Source organism: Rhineura floridana, chromosome 9 (assembly GCF_030035675.1).
Source record: "Rhineura floridana isolate rRhiFlo1 chromosome 9, rRhiFlo1.hap2, whole genome shotgun sequence".
NCBI classification, from domain to species: Eukaryota; Metazoa; Chordata; class Lepidosauria; order Squamata; family Rhineuridae; genus Rhineura; species Rhineura floridana.
The window spans coordinates 113,850,295-113,870,167 of record NC_084488.1 but is presented as its reverse complement, the minus strand read 5'-3'; the positions used below and the strand labels follow the sequence as shown (position 1 = coordinate 113,870,167).

The window sequence follows — 19,873 nt, the reverse complement described above, 5'->3', positions numbered from 1 at the left end:
AGTGCAGGTTTTCTTGCAACACTGTAAAGGGAAAAACCACAAGGTTAAATTCTCCCTTCCCCCTGCACAACCTTTAAAGATACAGAAGACCTCTTGGAGGCTGGGCCTGGCAATCAAGAGGTCTTCTGTATCTTTAAAAGTTGTGCAGGGGGAAGGGAGAATTCCACCTTGTGCTTTTTCCCATTACAACCTTGCAAGAAAACCTGCACTTGGCTGAATTTTCTCTTCTCTTAAAGATACAGAATCATTCTCAGACCCTGAGCCTGGCAACCCTAGTGCAACTAGTTCTACCTGCCCATGGGGGGGCTATGGGCATGCATTTGTTGAACACCACCCAAGTTTAAAGTAGTCTGGCATGGATGGGGATCTGCCAAGCAAAGAGAATTGGTGGTGGTGGGGAGGAGGATTCTATTGAGTATGTCCAAGATCTTAGTTGCGCTTAAAGTAGCTCTTTGATTCCCTGCCCAGATAAATGAGGATTTTTTAAAAAGCTCGTAATATTCAACAGGATGCTTTGTAAAGATTCTAAAGGGGTCTCTGACACCCTCTTCAGGCCATCTGCCATATAACCCTCAACATTTGTTATGTACGTATGAGTAAATTCTCATGTTTCTCAATGTGCACAAATTAATAAGTGTTTGGGAAACTGTATACTTTAAGATAATTAATGGGGTCTTAGTTCTTAGTTCTACATATTTTTACAGGTGTTGTGTAGCACAGCACTGTAGATTTCCCTAAGGGAAAATTAATCTAGTATTACACCTTATTGAGGGGAAACTTCCTACTGGTGTGGAAATCATATATCGAGCAGATGGAAAGCTTTTTAATCTCAGTAGGCTGAAAGCAAAAAGTAAGGTAATGTCAACCTCTGTCATAGAACTTCAATTTTGCAATGATAATGTAGTCTCCGCACATTCAGAGAAAGATCTTCAAACTATCCTAAATGTATTTGCAGAAGCATAGGGAAAGATTGGGCTCTCACTTAATATTAAAAAAACCAACATGCTTCATCAACAGGTGCGAACTAGTCCCTCTGTAGCACCATCAATCCAGCTTAATGGTGTGCCGCTGGAGAACATTGATTTCTTCCCCTATCTTGGCAGCCATCTCTCTGTAAAAGGCGATATCGATGCTGAAATTCAACATTGTTTGAGCTCTGCGAGTGCCGCATTCAGAGCTTGGAAAAGTTACTTTTTTTGAACTACAACTCCCATCAGCCCCAGCCAGCATGGCCACTGGATTGGGCTGATGGGAGTTGTAGTTCAAAAAAGTAACTTTTCCAAGCTCTGGCCGCATTCTCCCAAATGAAGCGTAGAGTGTTAGAGGATTGGGATATTCACAGGAAGACCAAAATGCTTATTTACAAAGCCATTGTACTACCAACCTTACTGTATGCCTGTGAAACATGGAACATTTATAAATGCCACTCCCATCTTCTTGAAAGATTCTACCAACGCTGCCTCTGGAAAATTCTGCAAATTACATGGGAATACAGACGGACTAACGTTAGCGTATTGGAAGAAGCAAAAACTGTAAGTGTTGAAACAAAGATCCTTCAACATCAACTTCGCTGGACTGGCCATGTTGTTTGAATGCCTGATCACTGTCTTCCAAAGCAGCTACTTCACTCCCAACTTAAGGATGGAAAATGGAATATTGGTGGACAGCAAAAGAGGTTTAAAGATGTTCTTAAAGCAAATCTAAAAAAATGTAACATGAGCATCGAGAACTGGGAAGTCTTGGCCCATGAGTGTCCCAAATGGAAGTTGGCTATTATCAAAGGTGCTATGGACTTCAAAGAAGCACAAAAGAGGGCTCTCTGGATCATGGGCAGAACCACTTAGAAGGTGGTGATGGATTACCCTCCACCAAATCATTTGTTTATTGTTTATTTATTAGATTTATATTGGGAGCCCAGGTCCTATCTCTGTGCCCATTCTGCATCACCCCACTCCCGAGGAAGAGATGAGTGCTGCCTCCTTTCTCCAGTGGAGGCTGGTCAATTTGGGTGAGTGGGACACATTGCACCACCAACATCGGTTTTGGTTCAGCCAGATGCAACCTGCCTGCTTTCTTACTTACTACCAGAGCTTTTGTGTGTGTGATAGTACTCACCGGTATGGATCACTGGTACAGAGTACTGGCACCTCTTTTTTTGCTGCCCATGGCAGCCATTATGTGTTGGCACCCTGGCACCCATGGTACTTTCATCAAGGCATGAGTACTGCCCAGAGCTTGGAAGATTACTTTTTAAAAGTAATAAATTACAGTTACAGTTACATGCCCCCCAAAAGTAGTGATTACCGTTACAATTACAATTGCTCTGAAAGTAACTGATTACTTTACTTTTATTCAAAAGTAATTGCTACAATTACATTTTAGTTACTTTTTAAAAAAAATTACCTACAAGGTGCTGGCCTTGGCTGCTGCACATCTAAGTAGCCTAAAACAACATTAAAAATAAGCACGCACACACAGAGGGTAGTAGAATAATTTTTTTATCCATAAGATTAACAGAATGGCATAACAGAATCTCACATCCCCTCACCCCACCCCCAGCAATGATGATACCCCAACACACATATTTTTTGTATATATATATTGCCTCCAGCCCTTTTCTCCTTCCACTCCTGTCAATTTTTAAACAATTGTTTTCTCCACCCCGTCTCGCTCTCCACCTCCTCCCTCGTTGCCTCCTAAGCACCCATAGAGCATGAAGGAAGAACAACGCTGTACAGAAGCCCAATTTGAAGCACATGATTTTATTCACAAATCAGAGGAGCAGAAGACTTCCCTTGCTCCCCCGCAAGTAATGCACAAAAGTAATGCTGGAAACATTACAATTACTCCTTCAAAGTAATGAAGTTACTACTTGTTCTATTACCAGCAAAATGTAATGAAGGTACCCACTTGTTACTCAAAAAAGTAATAAATTACAAGTAATTCGTTACTTGTAACTAGTTACTTCCAAGCTCTGGTACTGCCACCTCATTTTTTTTTACCAAAGAAGCACAACCAATCCAAGGGTTTGGCACTGTCTTGGGGGCGGAGGAGGAGGGGGACAGCACTTCAGTTAGTTGCCTCTGCCTTTTTTTGGCTCTGGCTTCTGCTGTTGGCATCCCGGCTTTCTGCTCCCAGGGACAGCACTACCTTTCTCCCATTTCTGGAGGACAGGCAAACCAGCAGTAACAGCTGGGAGGAAGTTCAGGGTGAGGGTGTTCAGAGGGGTTGGCGGTGAAGGTGAGGCTCCCTAGAGACAGCTGTTACTAACCTAGTGCCCTCCAGATGCTTTCAACTACAACACCCGTTGGACTACCAAAGCCATACTGGTTGCGGCTGATGGGAGTTGTTCTCCAAAATATCAGGAGGGCACCAGGTTGGTGAAGACTGCCTGAAGAGATGGCCTGGAAGAAACAAGGGGTGAGAGAGGGAGTAAGGCAGAACAAGATGGAAGGCTAACCAAGATGGACGTCTCTTCTATTAGGTGACAATAAAATATTTGTTGGTGTACTAGGGTTTCCAGCTTTGTTCCTGCTCTGGGGCATGGAGCTTTGTCTGATGATGCCAAGCCCTCCTTAATGTCAGCCCTAATTGCAAGCATACCCTGCGTGCCCAGATCACCCCTCCTCTCAGTCAAGGCCAGTGACAACAGCTGCCTAAGGTTACTTCCTTGAACTTCAGGGGTGAACCTAAATGGGAATTTAATCTGTCCACAAGGAACCTTTTTATTGATCTGCTGTCTGCTGAGGATCAGGGCAGGCAGAAATGTAAGGGTAGAGTGTAGAGTGCCCACTTACCCACTGCTAAAAATACATGACAAAAGAGGATACACATTTGCATAAGCTAATGTATATGTAATGGATGCAAATATAGAAACAACTGCTATAATAAATAGAAAACATCTCTCCATAGTGGGAAAGACTGCAGCCAGCATGCCTTCTCAGTCTGCTTTGCAGGTGCCAACTAGACCCCAGCAGGTGTAGAGTCCATGCTGCCTTCCCTTTTTTATGGTTCTTGATCTTTAAACCGGACTTGGGCCTGACACCTCTTCAAATATAGGATGCTTTCAAATAGAGGACTGTTCTCTCAGACAGGTCTGCAAACAGAGGTCTGTGCTCTGTAAAGCAAAACACACAGCCATCCTAGTACAAGTGTGCGAAATCAATCCTGAATAGCCAAAACCTATATACAGGCAGTAGGAGGAGAGCTTTGCACATACCATGGACCGCAAAAAAGACAAATAAATGGGTGTTAGAACAAATTAAACCAGAACTATCACTAGAAGCTAAAATGATGAAACTGAGGCTATCATACGTTGGACACATAATGAGAAGACATGATTCATTAGAAAAGATAGTAATGTTGGGGAAAACAGAAGGGAGTCGAAAAAGAGGAAGGCAAAACAAGAGATGGATTGATTCCATAAAGGAAGCCACAGACCTGAACTTACAAGATCTGAACAGGGTGGTTTATGACAGATGTTACTGGAGGTCGCTGATTCATACGGTCGCCATAAGTTGTAATCGACTTGAAGGCATATAACAAGCCTAATATAGTATTTATTAATAAGTAAGAGCCAGTGTGGTACAGGGGCTATCTCTGGGTAACCTTGGGCCAATCACTATCTCTCTCAACCTAACCTACCTCACAGCATTGTTGTAAGGATAAAATAGGGAGTGGAAGAACCTTGAGCTCCTTGGAGGAAAGGTGGGATATAAACGTAAAAACAAACAAACAAACCAGAATACTGCTTTGGACACTTTTCCTTATATTTTCATTTTTTAAATTTTAATTTTTAAAAGAAATTAGCAAATTTTAGGAGGAGCCTGATCTGCCCCTGCTCAGGCCAGCAACCCCGCCCGCCCCCGAGCATTTATTTAATTATGCTTTGAACGCAAACGCGGCTCCAGATCACTTGTTTCTGTTGCAACTTTTTGTCAACCTAATTCTTGGTTCGGGCTCCGCTTGTGCCAAAGCGACTGAGTTTGAACGGAGCATGAGCCTTCGCAGGAGCCGTATCCACGTGGTCAAAAATGGCGGCGCCCAGAGGCCGGTCCATGTGGTTCTTCCGGAGAGGGAGGAGACTGGCAGAAGCTCCGTCGCCGCCGGTCTATTCGCGGCCATGGCCGGTCGCAATAACAACAAGTTGCCTCTCAATCTGCCGCAGCTGCAAAACTTGATCAAGCGGGACCCGCCTTCATACACCGAGGAGGTGAGAGCGTGGAGGAAGCACTAAATTACTGTCGCCGCCGACAAAAGTGTAGGACTGGATAAGGGGGAGAAGGAATCGCCGCTGCTTAATTAAACCACTGACTTTCGGGAATCTGTATCGGAGCCTACACTGGATGTTAGTGGTCAACTCTGGCACTTGTAAAATAGCAACTAAGAGAGTGTATCTGGGCATGTACAGAGTTATCACGGCTAGTATCTTCACCTGGGATTGGAGCATTGGGAGACAGAGCTTCCGGGGTCATGAGTAGTGGCTGCCAGGCCGCCTTGAGTCTTGAAGCTTCATTGCGGGGGCGGGGGCGAGAAGAGAGAGAGAAAAGGATCATAATAGTTAAGTGGTAAAGCATTTGTCTTGCATGCAGAAGTTCCCCAAATTCAGGCCTTCCTGTCTTTTGGTAGGGCCTGGGAAACCTTGGAGAGCAGCTGCCAGTCAGTGTAAACAGTACTGAGCTACATGCACCAATGGTCCGACTCAGCATAAGGCAGCTTTTTATATTTCTATCGAGAGGGGAACTTGTTCCCACCCACCCTGGTGTTGTTAGATCCCAACATAAATACATAAAAGTAGACCCAATCAGCATGGCCAGTAATGATGGGATTTGTAGTCTAGTAACTTTGGAAGGGCTGCAAGTTTTCCACTCGCAATAAAAGAACTATGTAAAGATCTAAGGGACAGTATGAATAGCAAGGATGGGGTCCTTAGGAGAACCAGGAGCCCCTTATTGCAGTGACTCTTGTACATCTCACAAGGAAACACATGCCCCTTGATATGCTTTAAATTGTTGTCTGATAATTTAGTCCAGGATGTTTTTATATATAATAATGTAGTTGAGGAACTGTATAACTTCGTGTTCCTGTTACGTGTTATACCAGGGGTGATGTTCTCCAAATGTTGGACTACAGTTCCCATCATCTCTGACCATTGACCATGCTGGCTGGGGCTGATGGGAGTTGGACCCCAACAACATCTGGAGGGGACCATGTTGGCCACCCTTGTACTATAGCTTCATTATCCTTTTCTAATAAAAGGAGTGTCCTCATCTTTCCTTACAAGTAGTTTCCCCTGCCCTAGAAGAGGTCAAATATGGATGTTTAAAACATTTATGTGAAATAAACTGTAATGGAAGCAATACCTTTTTGTTTTGTGTTTCTTTTTAGTTTCTTCAACAATATCGCCATTACCAGTCCAATGTGGCAATATTCAAACTGCAGCCAGCAAAGCCAAATAAAGAACTGGCTGAACTGGTGATGTTCTTGGCGCAGGTAAACTGACATAATCTGTGCGTGCACTTGTGCAGTGTGGAGAATTCTTCTTGGATTAGATTAGGTCGCCATCAGTTTTCTTGCTGACTTAACCATTGTTATAGAAAGAGGAAAATGGAACTGCAAATTCCTAGAACTCTTTCTTTTATTCACAGATGATGTGTAAGCTCTAAAATACAATACAGAAAAGAAACATCAGTTCTGATGTTGGTGTGAAAAGCTAAAGCTGATTTTTTAAACAGTCTCTCCTCTTGGAACTGTAGTTATATGTCTGGGGTTAGGTTTTTCTCATAAGTGTCAGCCCTTTCACAAAACTTTAATTCCCAAGATTATTTGGAGAAGTCGCAACTGTTGATCTGCTATAAAATTTACGTAGTTTGTAGTATTTATATATGACAGTAATAAAAAAAACCTGATGTGTACAGGGAATTTCATTAAATAACATGGCTGATTTAATCTATTCTAACTTCAGAGTAATGATATTTTCTCCCTCTCCATGCCTGTTGTTGTTTTTATAGCACCATCAGTGTGCATGGAGTATTACAGAGGACAAGAGGGCAGGTTGCTGCCCCAAGGAGCTTGCAAACTAAAATTAATCACAGAAGAAACAGTGGAAGGTGAGGGAAGTAGAGGCAAGGCTAAATGGAGAAGCAGTATGCGAGTCTTAAGTAGTTACACATGCTTAGGCTGAGTCTGAGTAGAGCATGTGAAGCCAGGGGGCTGTGCCAAGGGCTTCATGGAAAAGGTGGGTTACAGGGCATTGTGCAGGTGTTCCAGCAGTGTGGAAGAAACAGAGCTTCATGTTCTGTTTGAATCAGATGTGCCAGAGGCACTTTATTAAAACAAAAGATGTAGCTGCTTGGAGAGAAATTCAGACAGGCATGGAAACACCATGTAAGTCCTAAAGTTTTCTGTCCCAAGCAGTTTTCAGCACATACTTATAGTGACTTTCAAGAGCACAAAGACAGCTGCTTCTAGCCTGTTAAGAAGCAGAACGTCCTTATCAGTACACAAACATCAGCATCAGCACTATGCAAGCATCTTTGTCTACTTGTTAAGCATCAACACTTTCTCGGGATGTTTTGTGCCATATCCTTCCAGTACTTTTACCCTTCCTATCACCCCTTTTGCATTTGCACAGTCTGAACCAAAGTTTGAGGCCTACAAATGTTTAATTCCACAAGAGGGAAATCTAAATTGTAAGATTACCACAAACTAATTGTCTTGTAATGAAAGCCATGGTTTCCTGTTCTGCCCTTTAACTCATGACAGACTCCAGAATACAGTAAAACTTTTTTTAAAAATCCTTTGATAGGTAATCTCCCTTCCTTCCTTCCTTCCTTCCTTCCTTCCTTCCTTCCTTCCTTCCTTCCTTCCTTCCTTCCTTCCTTCCTTCCTTGATTGATTGATTGATTGATTGATTGATTGATATCCCGTCCTTCCAGCAGGGGCCCAGGGCGGCAAATATCTGAAATAAAGGGAATGGGCTGTGTGTGTGGTGCAGCAGGTTGAGCGTTGTATGTGGAATGGGGAGAGAAGTTTTGGGTTCCAATACTCCCTCAGCTACGAAGCTTATTGCTTGACATCACACCGGGATGTGATGATTGACCTAATTTTCAGAGAAGGTTATCATGAACATAAATGAAAAGTGGATTGTCATAAATTCTTTGGAGGAAGAGAGGATGCAAATGTAATGAATCTAAGGCAAGGATGAGAAACCTGTGGCCATTCCAGATGTTGTGGAATCCCCATCAGTCCCAGCTATCCTGATCAGTGGTCATGGATGATGCAAGCTGTAGTCCAGCAACTGGAAGGTGACAGGTTCCCCATGCCTTGTCTGATACTTATTCTGTCATCAGGTATGGCTTTTTAAGTGTTGCTTCCTTCAAATTACATCTGTCTTGGGGATGGGAAACCTTTGGTCCTCTAGATATTGTTGGACTCCAGCTCACATCATCCCTGACCACTGGCCATGTTGGCTGGAGCTGATGGTAATTGGAGTTCAGCTACATTTGCAGGGTCACAGGTTCTCCATGCCTGATGAATCCAATTATGGAGACACTTTCTGTTAAACTTTTTTAAAAAAAACAGGTTGGCCACTGCTACCCTAAGCATCTTGCAGACTTTCCACAGCAGCTGAAGGAATTGCTCTCCTACAATCACACAGTCTTGGATGCAGATCTTCGGATGGTGAGTCTGATGTTAATACTTCTTTATCTGGGCCCGAGGATTCTGTAAGCCATGGTGCTTACAATTTGTGAAGAAGTTCTTAGTTTTTAGTGCTGAGAGCAGGGCTGTGGAGTCAGAGTCGTGGAGTCGGAGTCGGAAGCAATTTTGGGTGGAGTCAGTGTCGGTAGAAATGTACCGACTCAGGCTTCAAAATAAATTTTGATTGACAGATTTTTTAAAATATAAATTCAAAATGTCAAATAAGCTTCCCATGAAGTCAGCTGTAGTTGAGCATTTCACCATAACTCAAGATGGAAAACATTTTGTGTGTCAGTGTATGACACAGGACCCAGATGAAGACAAATGCTGTGATGCCAAGATCAGCGCATATTCAGGCAGCGATAAAAATGCTCCTATGAGAGCTTCCAATTTAAAAAGACATTTTAATTGTGTTTTAAATTGTTTTTTAAAAGATGTATTTTAAATTGTATTTGTTTTTAGTTATTGTAAACCGCCCAGAGAGCTTTGGCTATGGGGCGGTATACAAGTTTAACAAATAAATAAATAAATTTACAGCCCTTTCCAGGGCTGTGGAGTTGGAAGCAATTTTGGGTGGAGTCGGAGTCGGACAGTAGAAAAATAGAGGAGTCGGAGTCGAAGGTTTGGCGTACTGACTCCACAGCCCTGGCCGAGAGGTTAGAGTGGCTGTTTTGGAATAGGAGGTGGCTGGACTTTTACACGGCCCCTTCTTGGAGGGCCACCCTCAGTTCTCCCCAACAGTCTTAATGTGAACGTAGACACATAATATTAGATACTCCTGCAGGGTTTAAAGAGGAGGGTGCAGCACCGTTACCTACTCTTCCTGACCATTGGCAATGCTGGCTGAGGCTGATGGGAGTTGTGGTCCAACAACATCTGGAGGCACACCGGTTGGGAAAGGCTGATGTAGAGTTAAATCATGTGGGGATATCACAGAGTTCTCATTCTACTTCCCTGGGCTTTGGCAGGAGCACCCTGGGATATGGATGTTCACAGCACATTGTCAGGACGTGGAATTGGGGTCCCGGGGATTTAGAGTCAGAAGACGAGGGGGAGGGGAGCCCCCTGTCAGACTTGAGCGAAGGAGAAGGAGAGGAATGTCCAGAGATAGGGTTGCCCAGCAACGGAGATCCTGGGAGCGCCAGAGTCTCGGAGCCAACCTTGAAAGTTCACACGCCTCCCCCTCTGCCCGGACCTCCCCTTACGCCCATACCGGAGTCGGAATCTTCAGAAGGGGAGGGGCCGGCGCTTCCCCCCTCACCGCGTACTCGACGACGAGTGAAGAGACAAGAAAGGGGGAGGGGGAGACAGGTGGCCCCTGAGGGTGGATTGAGGCGGAGTGAAAGGCTTCGCGCCCGTTTGGGTCCTACTTAAGAGTTGGGCGGGAAAGTGCACTTCGCTCTGTCAACTATCTTTCCATGTCGCAGGATCTGTAAGTCAGTGGCGCTTTATGAGAAGGCGCAGCGTTTGTGTGGATGTCACTCTAATAAAAACTGAATTGCTTTCACCCACTGGTCTGGTTCCTCAGTCTCATCCTGGACCTGACACACATAGTGGAACCATGGAGTTTGCTACCCCAAGATGTGCGATGGCCATCATGGCTTTAAAATGGGTTTAGACAAATTAATGAAGGATAAGGCTGTTGGTGGCTATAGCCACGGTGGCAGCATACTGCCTCTGGATGAGAGGCAGGAATACCAGTTGCTGAGCAGCACAAATGGGGGAAGGCTATTGTTCTTATGTCCTGCTTGCGGACTTCCCATAGGCATTGCAATGGCCACTGTGGAAAACTAGTGCTGAACTACATAGGCTTTTGGTCTGATTCAGCAAGATTCTCCTTGAGGACAACTTTGAAAACAGCAGGACTTCCTGTGACAACTGCTGTAATGTTTTGGAAGCACCTGCTATGTGGACCAGAGCCATCACTTTAGGGATGTCTCCCTCCAAGCCACCAGAAGTAAGGAGCTGTGGGAATGAGGAGTTGTGAAAGTGTATGGTCCCAATCGATGCGGGGTTAGTTGTCACAGGAAGGCCATTTTTGGTGCATTTCAGTTTATTCAGGGAACATGGTAGATAGGCTACAGTGGGCTGGTTCTAACATAATGCTAAGCTGTGATCCGCTTAGACCAAGTATAGTTTGTTGGAGCATGCAACAGCAACTAGCCATAGTTTGTTTTTTGGCAACAAACCACAATGTGAAGCCATGGTGTGTTGTTGGCTTATGAACCAAGACTCATTTTAACTATGGTTTGGTGTTATGTCCAAACCCAGCAACATTGCTTAACTATTGTTTGTTTGGCCTCCCAGCTAGAAGGGCACAAGGCAAGAGCAGCTGGAAAGCAAACCAAGCTTTGGTGAAAAAAACCACACCTTTTTTCCTTGTCTGTGAGATGAGTCATGGTTTGCTGAACAAGCCATGGCTTAAACAAACCATGGGTTAGTGTTGTGTGTGAAACTTCGTTTAAAAATAAATAAATTGAAAGCTGAGAAAGTAAGAGTGGTGAATTGTCCATTAAGCACCAAACTTCATGTTTGTATACTATAGTAACAGTTTTTATGGTGTGACAAATTCTCATTTCATGATCGTAGGCTGTAGTAACTTCTTTCCTCATGTTGCAGACCTTTTGCAAAGCTCTGATCTTGTTGCGAAACAAGAACCTTATCAACCCCACAAGCTTGCTGGAACTTTTCTTTGGACTCCTCCATTGCCATGATAAATTTTTACGAAAAGTGAGTAGTGGTGTTACTGTATTTTTTAAAAAGATTCTTGTCAGTCCTTTCTTTCTCTGTTGTAATATGGTTTTAAATATGACTGCAGAACGAGCTCACATCTTCCGTACATAACTTGGAGCCCACGCTTAAGTAGTTGAACCCACCACTGTGAATGATCATCCCTCTCTTCAACCGGGGCACATGTTTTGAGGGTACCCATCTGTGTGGGGATGGAGGTGGGGGGCTGGCTACAGTCTGTAGAGCAATCCTGTTGGCTCCTTTATCTCTGGGACAGCCAAGCAGCTGGAGAATGCCAGTGGTTCCCAAGAGTTACTCCAGAAGGAGTAGTGTGAACCATAGCTGGAGAGGGAAAAGGAGGGGTAGAAGGACTTGAGCAGGGGTGGGGAATCCCAGGTCTGGGTGCCTCTCTGATTGGTCCTCTGGATTCTTCCTAAGCCCATCCCCTCTTCAGGCCACACCCCTTACGAGCCATACTGTGTGCCCTCCTTGAGTCCAACACATTCACACCATGCATTTATTCCACTATTAGTCCACTTTAAAGTGTCATGGCTTCCCCCAAAGAATGCTGGGAAGGGTAGTTTATGAAGGGTGCTGAGAGTTGTTAGGAGATCCCTGTTCTGCTCTTAAAGCTGCAATTCCCAGAGTGGTTTAACAGTCAGTCCCTCTTCCCAGAAAACTCTGGGAATTGTAGCTTTGTCAGAGGAATTGGAGTCTCCTTTCAGCACCCATCATAAACTTCCCAGGATTCTTTGGGGGAAGCCATGACTGCTTAAAGTGAAATAAATGTGTGGTATGGATGTGGCCTCCTTGGCTCAGCTGAAATATGCCCTTGAACAGTGATGATGCCTCTTGCTTCTTTGAAGGCAGAGGGGTGTGTGTATGTGTAAATCTCTATTTTGTGTGTGTGTGGCTTGAATGTAGCCTTCTGTACAGAGGCAAGAGTCACATCTGCTGCTCCACCCACTTTTGCCTCTGGCCACGCCCATCACTGGCATGCAGCCTCCAGAAGGTTCCCTATGATGAGGGAAAGTGGCCCTTAAACTGAAAAAGGTTCCATGTCCTTGGACTGGAGGCTGCTACTGGGCAGGTTGTTGCAACTTCAGCTAGTGATGAGCAGTGGTCAGAGTCTTGGGCTAGGCCCTGGGAGTCCTGGATTAACATCCCTGCTCAGTCATGAAGGTCACTGGATGACCCCAAGCCTGTCACTGTGTATCTCAGCCTAACCTACCACTAGAGCTTGGAAAAGTTACTTTTTTTGAACTACAACTCCCATCAGCCCCCGCCAGCATGGCCACTGGCTTGGGCTGATGAGAGTTGTAGTTCAAAAAAAGTAACTTTTCCAAGCTCTGCCCACACAGATTTAGGAACATAGGAAGCTGGCTTGTGTTGAGTCAGACCATTGGTCCATCTAGCTCAGTCTACACTGCCTGGGAGTGACTCCCTAGGATTTCAGATGGGACATTCCCAGCCCTACCTGGTGATGCTGGGGATTGACCCTGGGACCTTCTGCATGCAAAGCAAATGCTCCACCACTGATCTACGGCCCTTCCCCATTTGTCCATCTGTCTCTGCTCTAGTTCAGTTTCCTTGAAGGAACTCTGAGGATTTCCAGCATTTTATACCCATTGTTACTGAACATTTATATTCTTGCTTTGGCAGACGTTGTACTCTCACATCGTGACAGATATCAAGAACATCAATGCAAAACACAAAAATAACAAACTGAACACAGTAAGCTGTGGTTTCTATTTTTTTAATCAGCTTTGAATTTTGGTTAATATTGAAAAAACAAATTCTTACCAAAACCTGTCCCCTCTTGGTTCCCCCCCCCAGACACTTCAGAACTTTATGTACACAATGCTACAAGACAGCAACCCGACCGCAGCCAAAATATCGCTGGATGTGATGATAGAGCTGTACAGAAGGAACATCTGGTAGGGTGTTGACAGGCTTCCAAGAAGGGGAAATGAACGCCACAAGGAACTGCAAGAGAAAATAAACCTTGATGTGCTCAAGTTGCCAACGTTTCTTCATGCAAGGTGTAAACACCTTTTGTTCTTTCTCTTTACAGGAATGATGCCAAAACAGTGAATGTCATCACCACGGCTTGCTTTTCCAAAATTACAAAGGTGAGAAATTAGTTAATTAATTTGTATTCTGCTTCATATTTGAAAAGAAGCCTCTAAGCAGTTTACAGTGTTGAAAAAAACCAAGCAAACCAAATGACAAATTTAAAACAGTACAAAACTTTTAAAAGAAGCCATCTTAAACATTAACATCTTAACATTAACAATAAACATAAAAACCAAACACATTTAAGACAATACAAAACATTTTTTTTTAAAATGTAAACATTAATATAACCTAAAATAACTAACATAATAAATCATAATCACCAGTAACAGATTAAAATATAAATATGCCAGGAAGACCAATAGTCCAACCTCCAAACACACAAGTATGTGTGTACAGGTAGCAGCATCACTCCCTCTTAGAGTTGCCAGGTTCCGGGCCTGAGACTGATCCTGTATCTTTAGGAGAAGAGAAAGTCAGCCAAGTGCAGGTGTTCTTGCAACCTTGTAATGGGAAAAACCACAAGGTGGAATTCTCCCTTCCCCCTGCACAACTTTTAGAGGTACAGAAGACCTCTTGGTTGCCAGGCCCAGCCTCCAAGAGGTCTTCTGCATCTTTAAAGGTTGTGCAGGGGGAAGGGAGAATTCCACCTTGTGGTATTTCCAGATCTTGGAAAAGTTACTCTTTTGAACTACAGCTCCCATCAGCCCCAGCCAGCATGGCCACTGGATTGGGCTGATGGGAGTTGTAGCTCAAAAAAGTAACTTTTCCAAGCTCTGGGTTTTTCTCATTACAGTGTTGCAAGAACACCTGCACTTGGCTGACTTTCTCTTCTCCTAAAGATACAGGATCAGTCTCAGGCCCTGAACCTGGCAACCCTACTCCCCCTTCTGCTGCTACCACCCCAACTTACATTCTCACCAAAAGATGGGGCAACACTACACACTCCCCACCCCTGGAGCTCCCTCCTCTCACCAGGGAGAACACCCACAATCAGTCCACCCCCACACAACACCCATAACAACAGGGGTAACACCATCCTCCTGAGGATAAGGCACAGCGTTATCTGCAGTAGGACAGATCCATTGTATGTCCATGGATGGGGATTTGAAGATGCATCGTGTTGAAACCATCCAGCGACTGTACTTTTGTTCCCCCCAGTAAGCTGGCACGCTCCATTAAGCTGGCACTGTGTAATTTTATTTTAGCATTTTGCACAAATGGCACAAATTCTAGCAGGGCAGCCACATCGTGTTTTCATGGGATTTGTTTTGTTGTGTATTTTTATTTTTGGTGTGTGTTAATGTTGTGCAATTGGTTTTATTTTTGTTAAACAGCTTAGAGCCTACTTTGGCATTAAGCAGTATATACATTAAATAATAATAATAATAATATTTTAAAAATTATTTTATGTTTAGATTATTACTTTTTCATTACTGTTTTGTATGCCAAAAGACATTTACAATGAAAGCAGTGTTCAATAGCTGCATTTGAGTACCCTGATGGAAATGTAGGACATAAACAAACTAAATAAAAGTCTATGCTTGATTAAAAATGGGGTCGGTTTTGGTATAGAGGGGGTAACACATTTCTAGTTCAGCAGAACGCAGACCTAGTACCCTACAGAAGCTGGCTGAAAAATAACTTGACTTCTCTTCTTGTTTTTCTCTTTCTCATCTGTGCATCTCATGACTGTTCAGATATTAGTTACTGGCTTGAAATTTTTCCTTGGGAAAGACGAAGATGAAAAAAAAGGCAGTGATTCAGATTCAGAGGTTAGTGGATATGGCATCTGGGATAGTAACTTCATAAGATGACTCATGGAGGTGGTAAAAGTGTTTGTGTCAGGTTGCAGGCAAGGGCTCACTTTATTGAGTGCTTTTCTATTTAAGAAAATATGGGGAAAACCAAAAGTTAGGGAGAAGTTAAGGGGATATACCTAAGAGGAGGCTAGTTTTTTTTAAAAAAACTATTTCCCCCCCTAGATTACAGCCCTTTAATTTTTTAAAAAATATTTTTTATTGTTTCAAAAATAACAGGAAAAAAAGAAAAACATTGTCAGCTGGAATTAACAATGAAAATATTCCTGCGATCCTTAAACATATAAATTATTATAGGCAGTCAATACGTCCAAACCAGATTGACAATGATAAGTTAACCATTCAAACGCAAAAAGGGCAGTGAGGTCTCCAGACCCCTGAGTAGTAGATGGTGGCTGTTTATCTGTTTTTAATTCCATTAACTTTGGTTATTCACTGCTATGCATGATAAGGACTCAGTGTTGGAAGAAAGGTGTGCAAAATTCCTTTTCTGTCTCTCCAGGTGGGGTGGGCTTGAAAAACGGGTGTTGAATTGCATACCTTTTCCCCATGCAAGGCTTTGTATGAGGGTTAAATCGCTCTTCTGTCAATGATATTCTTTCCTAAGGACGATGGACCCACAGCAAGGGACTTAATGGTGCGATACTCCACAGGAAGAAAAACCACCAAGAATAAGAAGAAGCTAGACAAGGCAATGCGAGTCTTAAAGGTAAGCACTGAGTGACAGTGCGGTCTAGCAGTTAGACTATTGGGCTTGGTGCAAGATGACGTGGATGCAAATCCCCACTTGAGCTATGAAGCTATGCACTCGGCATAGCCAACTTCAAAGGGCTGTTAGGTTTATAATCACATGTGTGTCGAGTGGTTTGTTTGCTTGCTTGTTATAAGATTTCTTACCTACTTTCCATGTCAGCTCCTAGGGTGGGTTATAGCAATTTAATAATGAAAAGAAGTAAAACAAATGCAAACGTTACCATTGTCCGGTAGGCCAGTTTCTACATGCCCTCATGCACACCTCTCTATCCAGAGAAGCAAGAGGCATGATCCGTGTTCAAGGACTCATTCCAGGTGGGCAGAAACACTCGAGGATGTGAAGTCGGGCTGGTGAAGGGTGTGTGTGGCTGGGGAGGAAGTGGGGTGTGCAGTGTTGCTCTTCCCTCGTGCTCTATAGGTGTTTAGGAGGCGACGAGGGAAGAGGTGGAGAGCAAGACGGGTGGAGTGGAGAAAAAATGGTTTAAAAAATGGACAGTGGTGGAGAAGAATGGAGTGGAGGGAGAAAGGAGCTGGAGGGCAAGGAGGCAGTGGCAGAATGGGCATGAAGGAGGGTGGAGGCGGGAGACGAGTGTTTGGGTTTGCACTTGGTGCGAGGGAGAAGCCCTCCCTGGCTACTTTGCTGCATTTTCAGGTTTAACTATTTTTTGCACCCCCAACGAAAGATATTTGCTTTGTGGCAGGGCAGGGTCTTGGAGGTGGTTGAATGAGAGAGTCTATGCTTGCTGGCTGAGAGAGTGTGTGTGTTTGTGTGGGGTTGCACACGGTTTTTGCGCAACGCTCCGAGCGGTGGCCTTTCCCTGCCTCTCTCCCCACCTCCCTTCTTACCAGCAGAGAGAGACCACCACTGCTAGTTAGCTGCCCAGAAGTAGCAAGGCTGCTGAGAGAGCAAGGAGCAAAACCAAAAGCCTCCTCACAGCTGGGATTTGGGGTGAGCGAGGGGCAGGCAGAAGTTGCAGCAGCAAGGAGCCAGGGTCCTAAGGAGCTGCTGCTTCCAGTTTCCTGCCCTTCCTTTCGTCCTAGCAACCAGGATGCATCTTCATCTTATGAGGAAGGTTTTCCCTGGAAGTTCTTTTGTGCAAATTAAAAAAATCCCCCTGTCCATGGCAAATGAAAAGAGTTCCAAACAGGCACTTGTCCAGGCACTTGTTAAAAATGATTGTATAGTTAACGTACAGTACAATATATACACGTCTACTCAGAAGTAAGTCTCTTACTTTGATGCCTGTAATACAAGGACTAACCTGCAATCCAGTACATATCTACGCAGAAGTAAGTTCCACTGGGTTTAATGGGACTTACTCCCAGGTAAGTGTGTGTTGGAGTACACACTCACCTGAGAGTAAGTCCCACTGAACCCAATAGAGCTTAGTTCTGAGTAGACATAGATTGCAGCCTTAGTTTCCTTTTGCAGCTATTTTAATTCTGCCTTCTGTATCTTCACAACAGCCCTGTGAGGTAGGTTAGGCTGAGTGTTAGGGACTTGCCCAAGGCATTAAATAAGCAAAAATAATGATGAGTAAAAATTTAAAATGTGAAAATGCTCATGCTCAGAGTATTAACTTGAGTTCTTTGCATGGTTTTGAGTTGGCATTGAGGAGATCAGGCTCTTGTTCATTTAACAGCTGTGTGGCAGGTAGAAGTTAAATGCAGTAAGCCTTTTTTACTATGGAAATACAATTATGGGGAAAGCTTGTTAACATTCTGTCTGTCAGACATCTTATTACTTGTGTGTGTGTCCCCCTCCCCAGATTTACTTTTGATTTGTGAATGTGTTGACCATTGCTGTTCCCTCCCCCCGTTTATCTTTGCAACAACCCTGTGAGGTAGCTTAGGCTGAGACTATATATGTACATAAGCAGTAATTTTTACCTCTGAAAGGAACGCGCTGTCAGATATAGAATTTAAGAGACATACTTTTTTGGACATGTTGGAAACAGGTGGGTAGGTGGGAAGGGAGTAGTGTTAATCTAATTGGGTCATCAACATGGATGGACTGCCTTCAAGTCGATTCCAACTTATGGCGACCCTATGAATCGGGTGTTCATGGTAAGCGGTATTCAGAGGTGGTTTACCATTGCCTTCGTCTGAGGCTGAGAGGCAGTGACTGGCCCAAGGTCACCCAGTGAGCTTCATGGCTGTGTGGGGATTCGAACCCTGGTCTCCCAGGTCGTAGTCCAACACTCTAACCACTTCACCACACTGGCTGTCATCAACATAGTGCCCTCCAGATGTTGTTGGACTACAACTCCCACCAGTCTCAGACAACATAACTAATTATCAGGGATGATGGAAATTGTAGCGCTACAACATCTGGAGGGTACCACGTTGGCTGTCCCTGGTCTGTAAGATCCCACAAGTAACTTTTGTTGTTTGTTGCAATACATACAAGAACATAAGAGCCTGCTGGATGCAACCATTGGCTCATCTGGTCCAGTATCCTGTTCGCACAGCGGCCAATCACATGCCCTAAAGGGAAGCCCACAAGCAGGACCTGAGCGCAAGAGGACTCTTCTCTCCTGCACTTTCCAGCAGTTGGTATTCAGAAGCAGGCTGCCTCTGACTTTGACATCACTCCTAGGTGCCGCTGTTAGCTTTAACTTCCATGAATTTGTCTAATCCTCTTTTCAAGCCATCCAAGTTGGTGCCCGTCACTGCTTCTTGAGGTGGCAAATTCCATAGTTTCACTTATTTGCTGTGCGAGACTACATTTTTAGTTGCAGGAGAAGGGACAATATTTATCATGGTGGATCACTTTTGATATGTGCATTTTATGTTTACCTAAGTAATGTCTCTTAAGTTCTACCGCTGACAGTTCAGTCATGTATACATGTCTACCCAATGAGTTTAATGGACCGTAATCCTGTACATACTTAACTGGGAGTAAATTACCTCTAAGTTATACTGTTGACAAAAAAAAATTACAAAGGCAGCTAGTAAAGTACTAAAGTTTACATTTTTCTTTAATGATGGGGGATTGCCCTATTGATCAAGATGTGTTTTAGTTGAAAGGGGGGATGCGTTGTTTTTTGCAGCACATGCCTTCAAGCGCCGCAGTAGAACGCCTGTTCAGTACTTGTGGCAACATAATGACTGTAAAAAGACATTCCTTGTCTGACATGCTCTTTGAGCATGATGAGACATAACATGAATGTATTGTAAAAGCAGCATTTCAAGTGTAAAATTTGATTTCGAGTGAAAAAGTCTACATGAGTTGGGATATCACCATTGCTGGGGTGGGGAGTGGATGTGAGATTCTGTTATGCCATTCTGCTAAACTTACGGATGAAAAAAATTATTCTACTACCCTCTGTGTGTGTTTGTGTTTATTTTTAATATTGTTTTAAGCTACTAAGATGTGCAGCAGCCAAGGCCAGCACCTTGTAGGCACTCCATTTTAAAAAAAAGTAATTGAAGTGTTATTGTAGTGATTCCATTTGAGTAACAGTAATCAGCTACTTTCAGTGCAATCGCAATTGTAACTAATTTATTACTTTTGGGGGCCATGTAATATTAATTGTAATTTATTACTTTTTAAAAGTAATCTTCCAAGCTCTGAGACAGTCTGATAAATGGCCACATTTATCAGGCTTGCACTTGTTAGTTTTTACATTCATATCCCCATGCTAGGAATAGGCCCAAGCATGGATACCCAGCAGGTCCAGAGCCTTCGCAGGTAGACGCATCGTCCCATTCTCTCCACCCCTTGTAACCTCTGCCCAGCGGGAATGTAATTCACACCAGGTCTGTGAAGCACGCCACTCAACTTGGTTCTT

General features: G+C 43.8%; 1 protein-coding gene across 2 annotated transcripts in view; it reads left to right on the top strand.

Moving 5' to 3' along the window:
• Positions 1–5,045: 5,045 nt before the first annotated feature.
• The window catches only part of LOC133363840 (protein SDA1 homolog), a 30,829-nt gene continuing 16,001 nt past the window's right edge, over positions 5,046–19,873 (top strand). The window contains exons 1-9 of one of the 2 annotated variants that reach the window (XM_061583391.1): positions 5,046–5,212; positions 6,388–6,492; positions 8,584–8,682; positions 11,320–11,430; positions 13,093–13,164; positions 13,267–13,367; positions 13,505–13,562; positions 15,207–15,281; positions 15,934–16,035. In XM_061583391.1, coding sequence (XP_061439375.1) covers positions 5,123–5,212; positions 6,388–6,492; positions 8,584–8,682; positions 11,320–11,430; positions 13,093–13,164; positions 13,267–13,367; positions 13,505–13,562; positions 15,207–15,281; positions 15,934–16,035 — 813 coding nt within the window. In that variant the 5' untranslated portion in view covers positions 5,046–5,122. Of the gene's footprint in view, positions 5,213–5,246; positions 5,348–6,387; positions 6,493–8,583; positions 8,683–11,319; positions 11,431–13,092; positions 13,165–13,266; positions 13,368–13,504; positions 13,563–15,206; positions 15,282–15,933; positions 16,036–19,873 lie in introns of those variants that run through there. The other variant, XM_061583392.1, reaches the window with a different exon arrangement.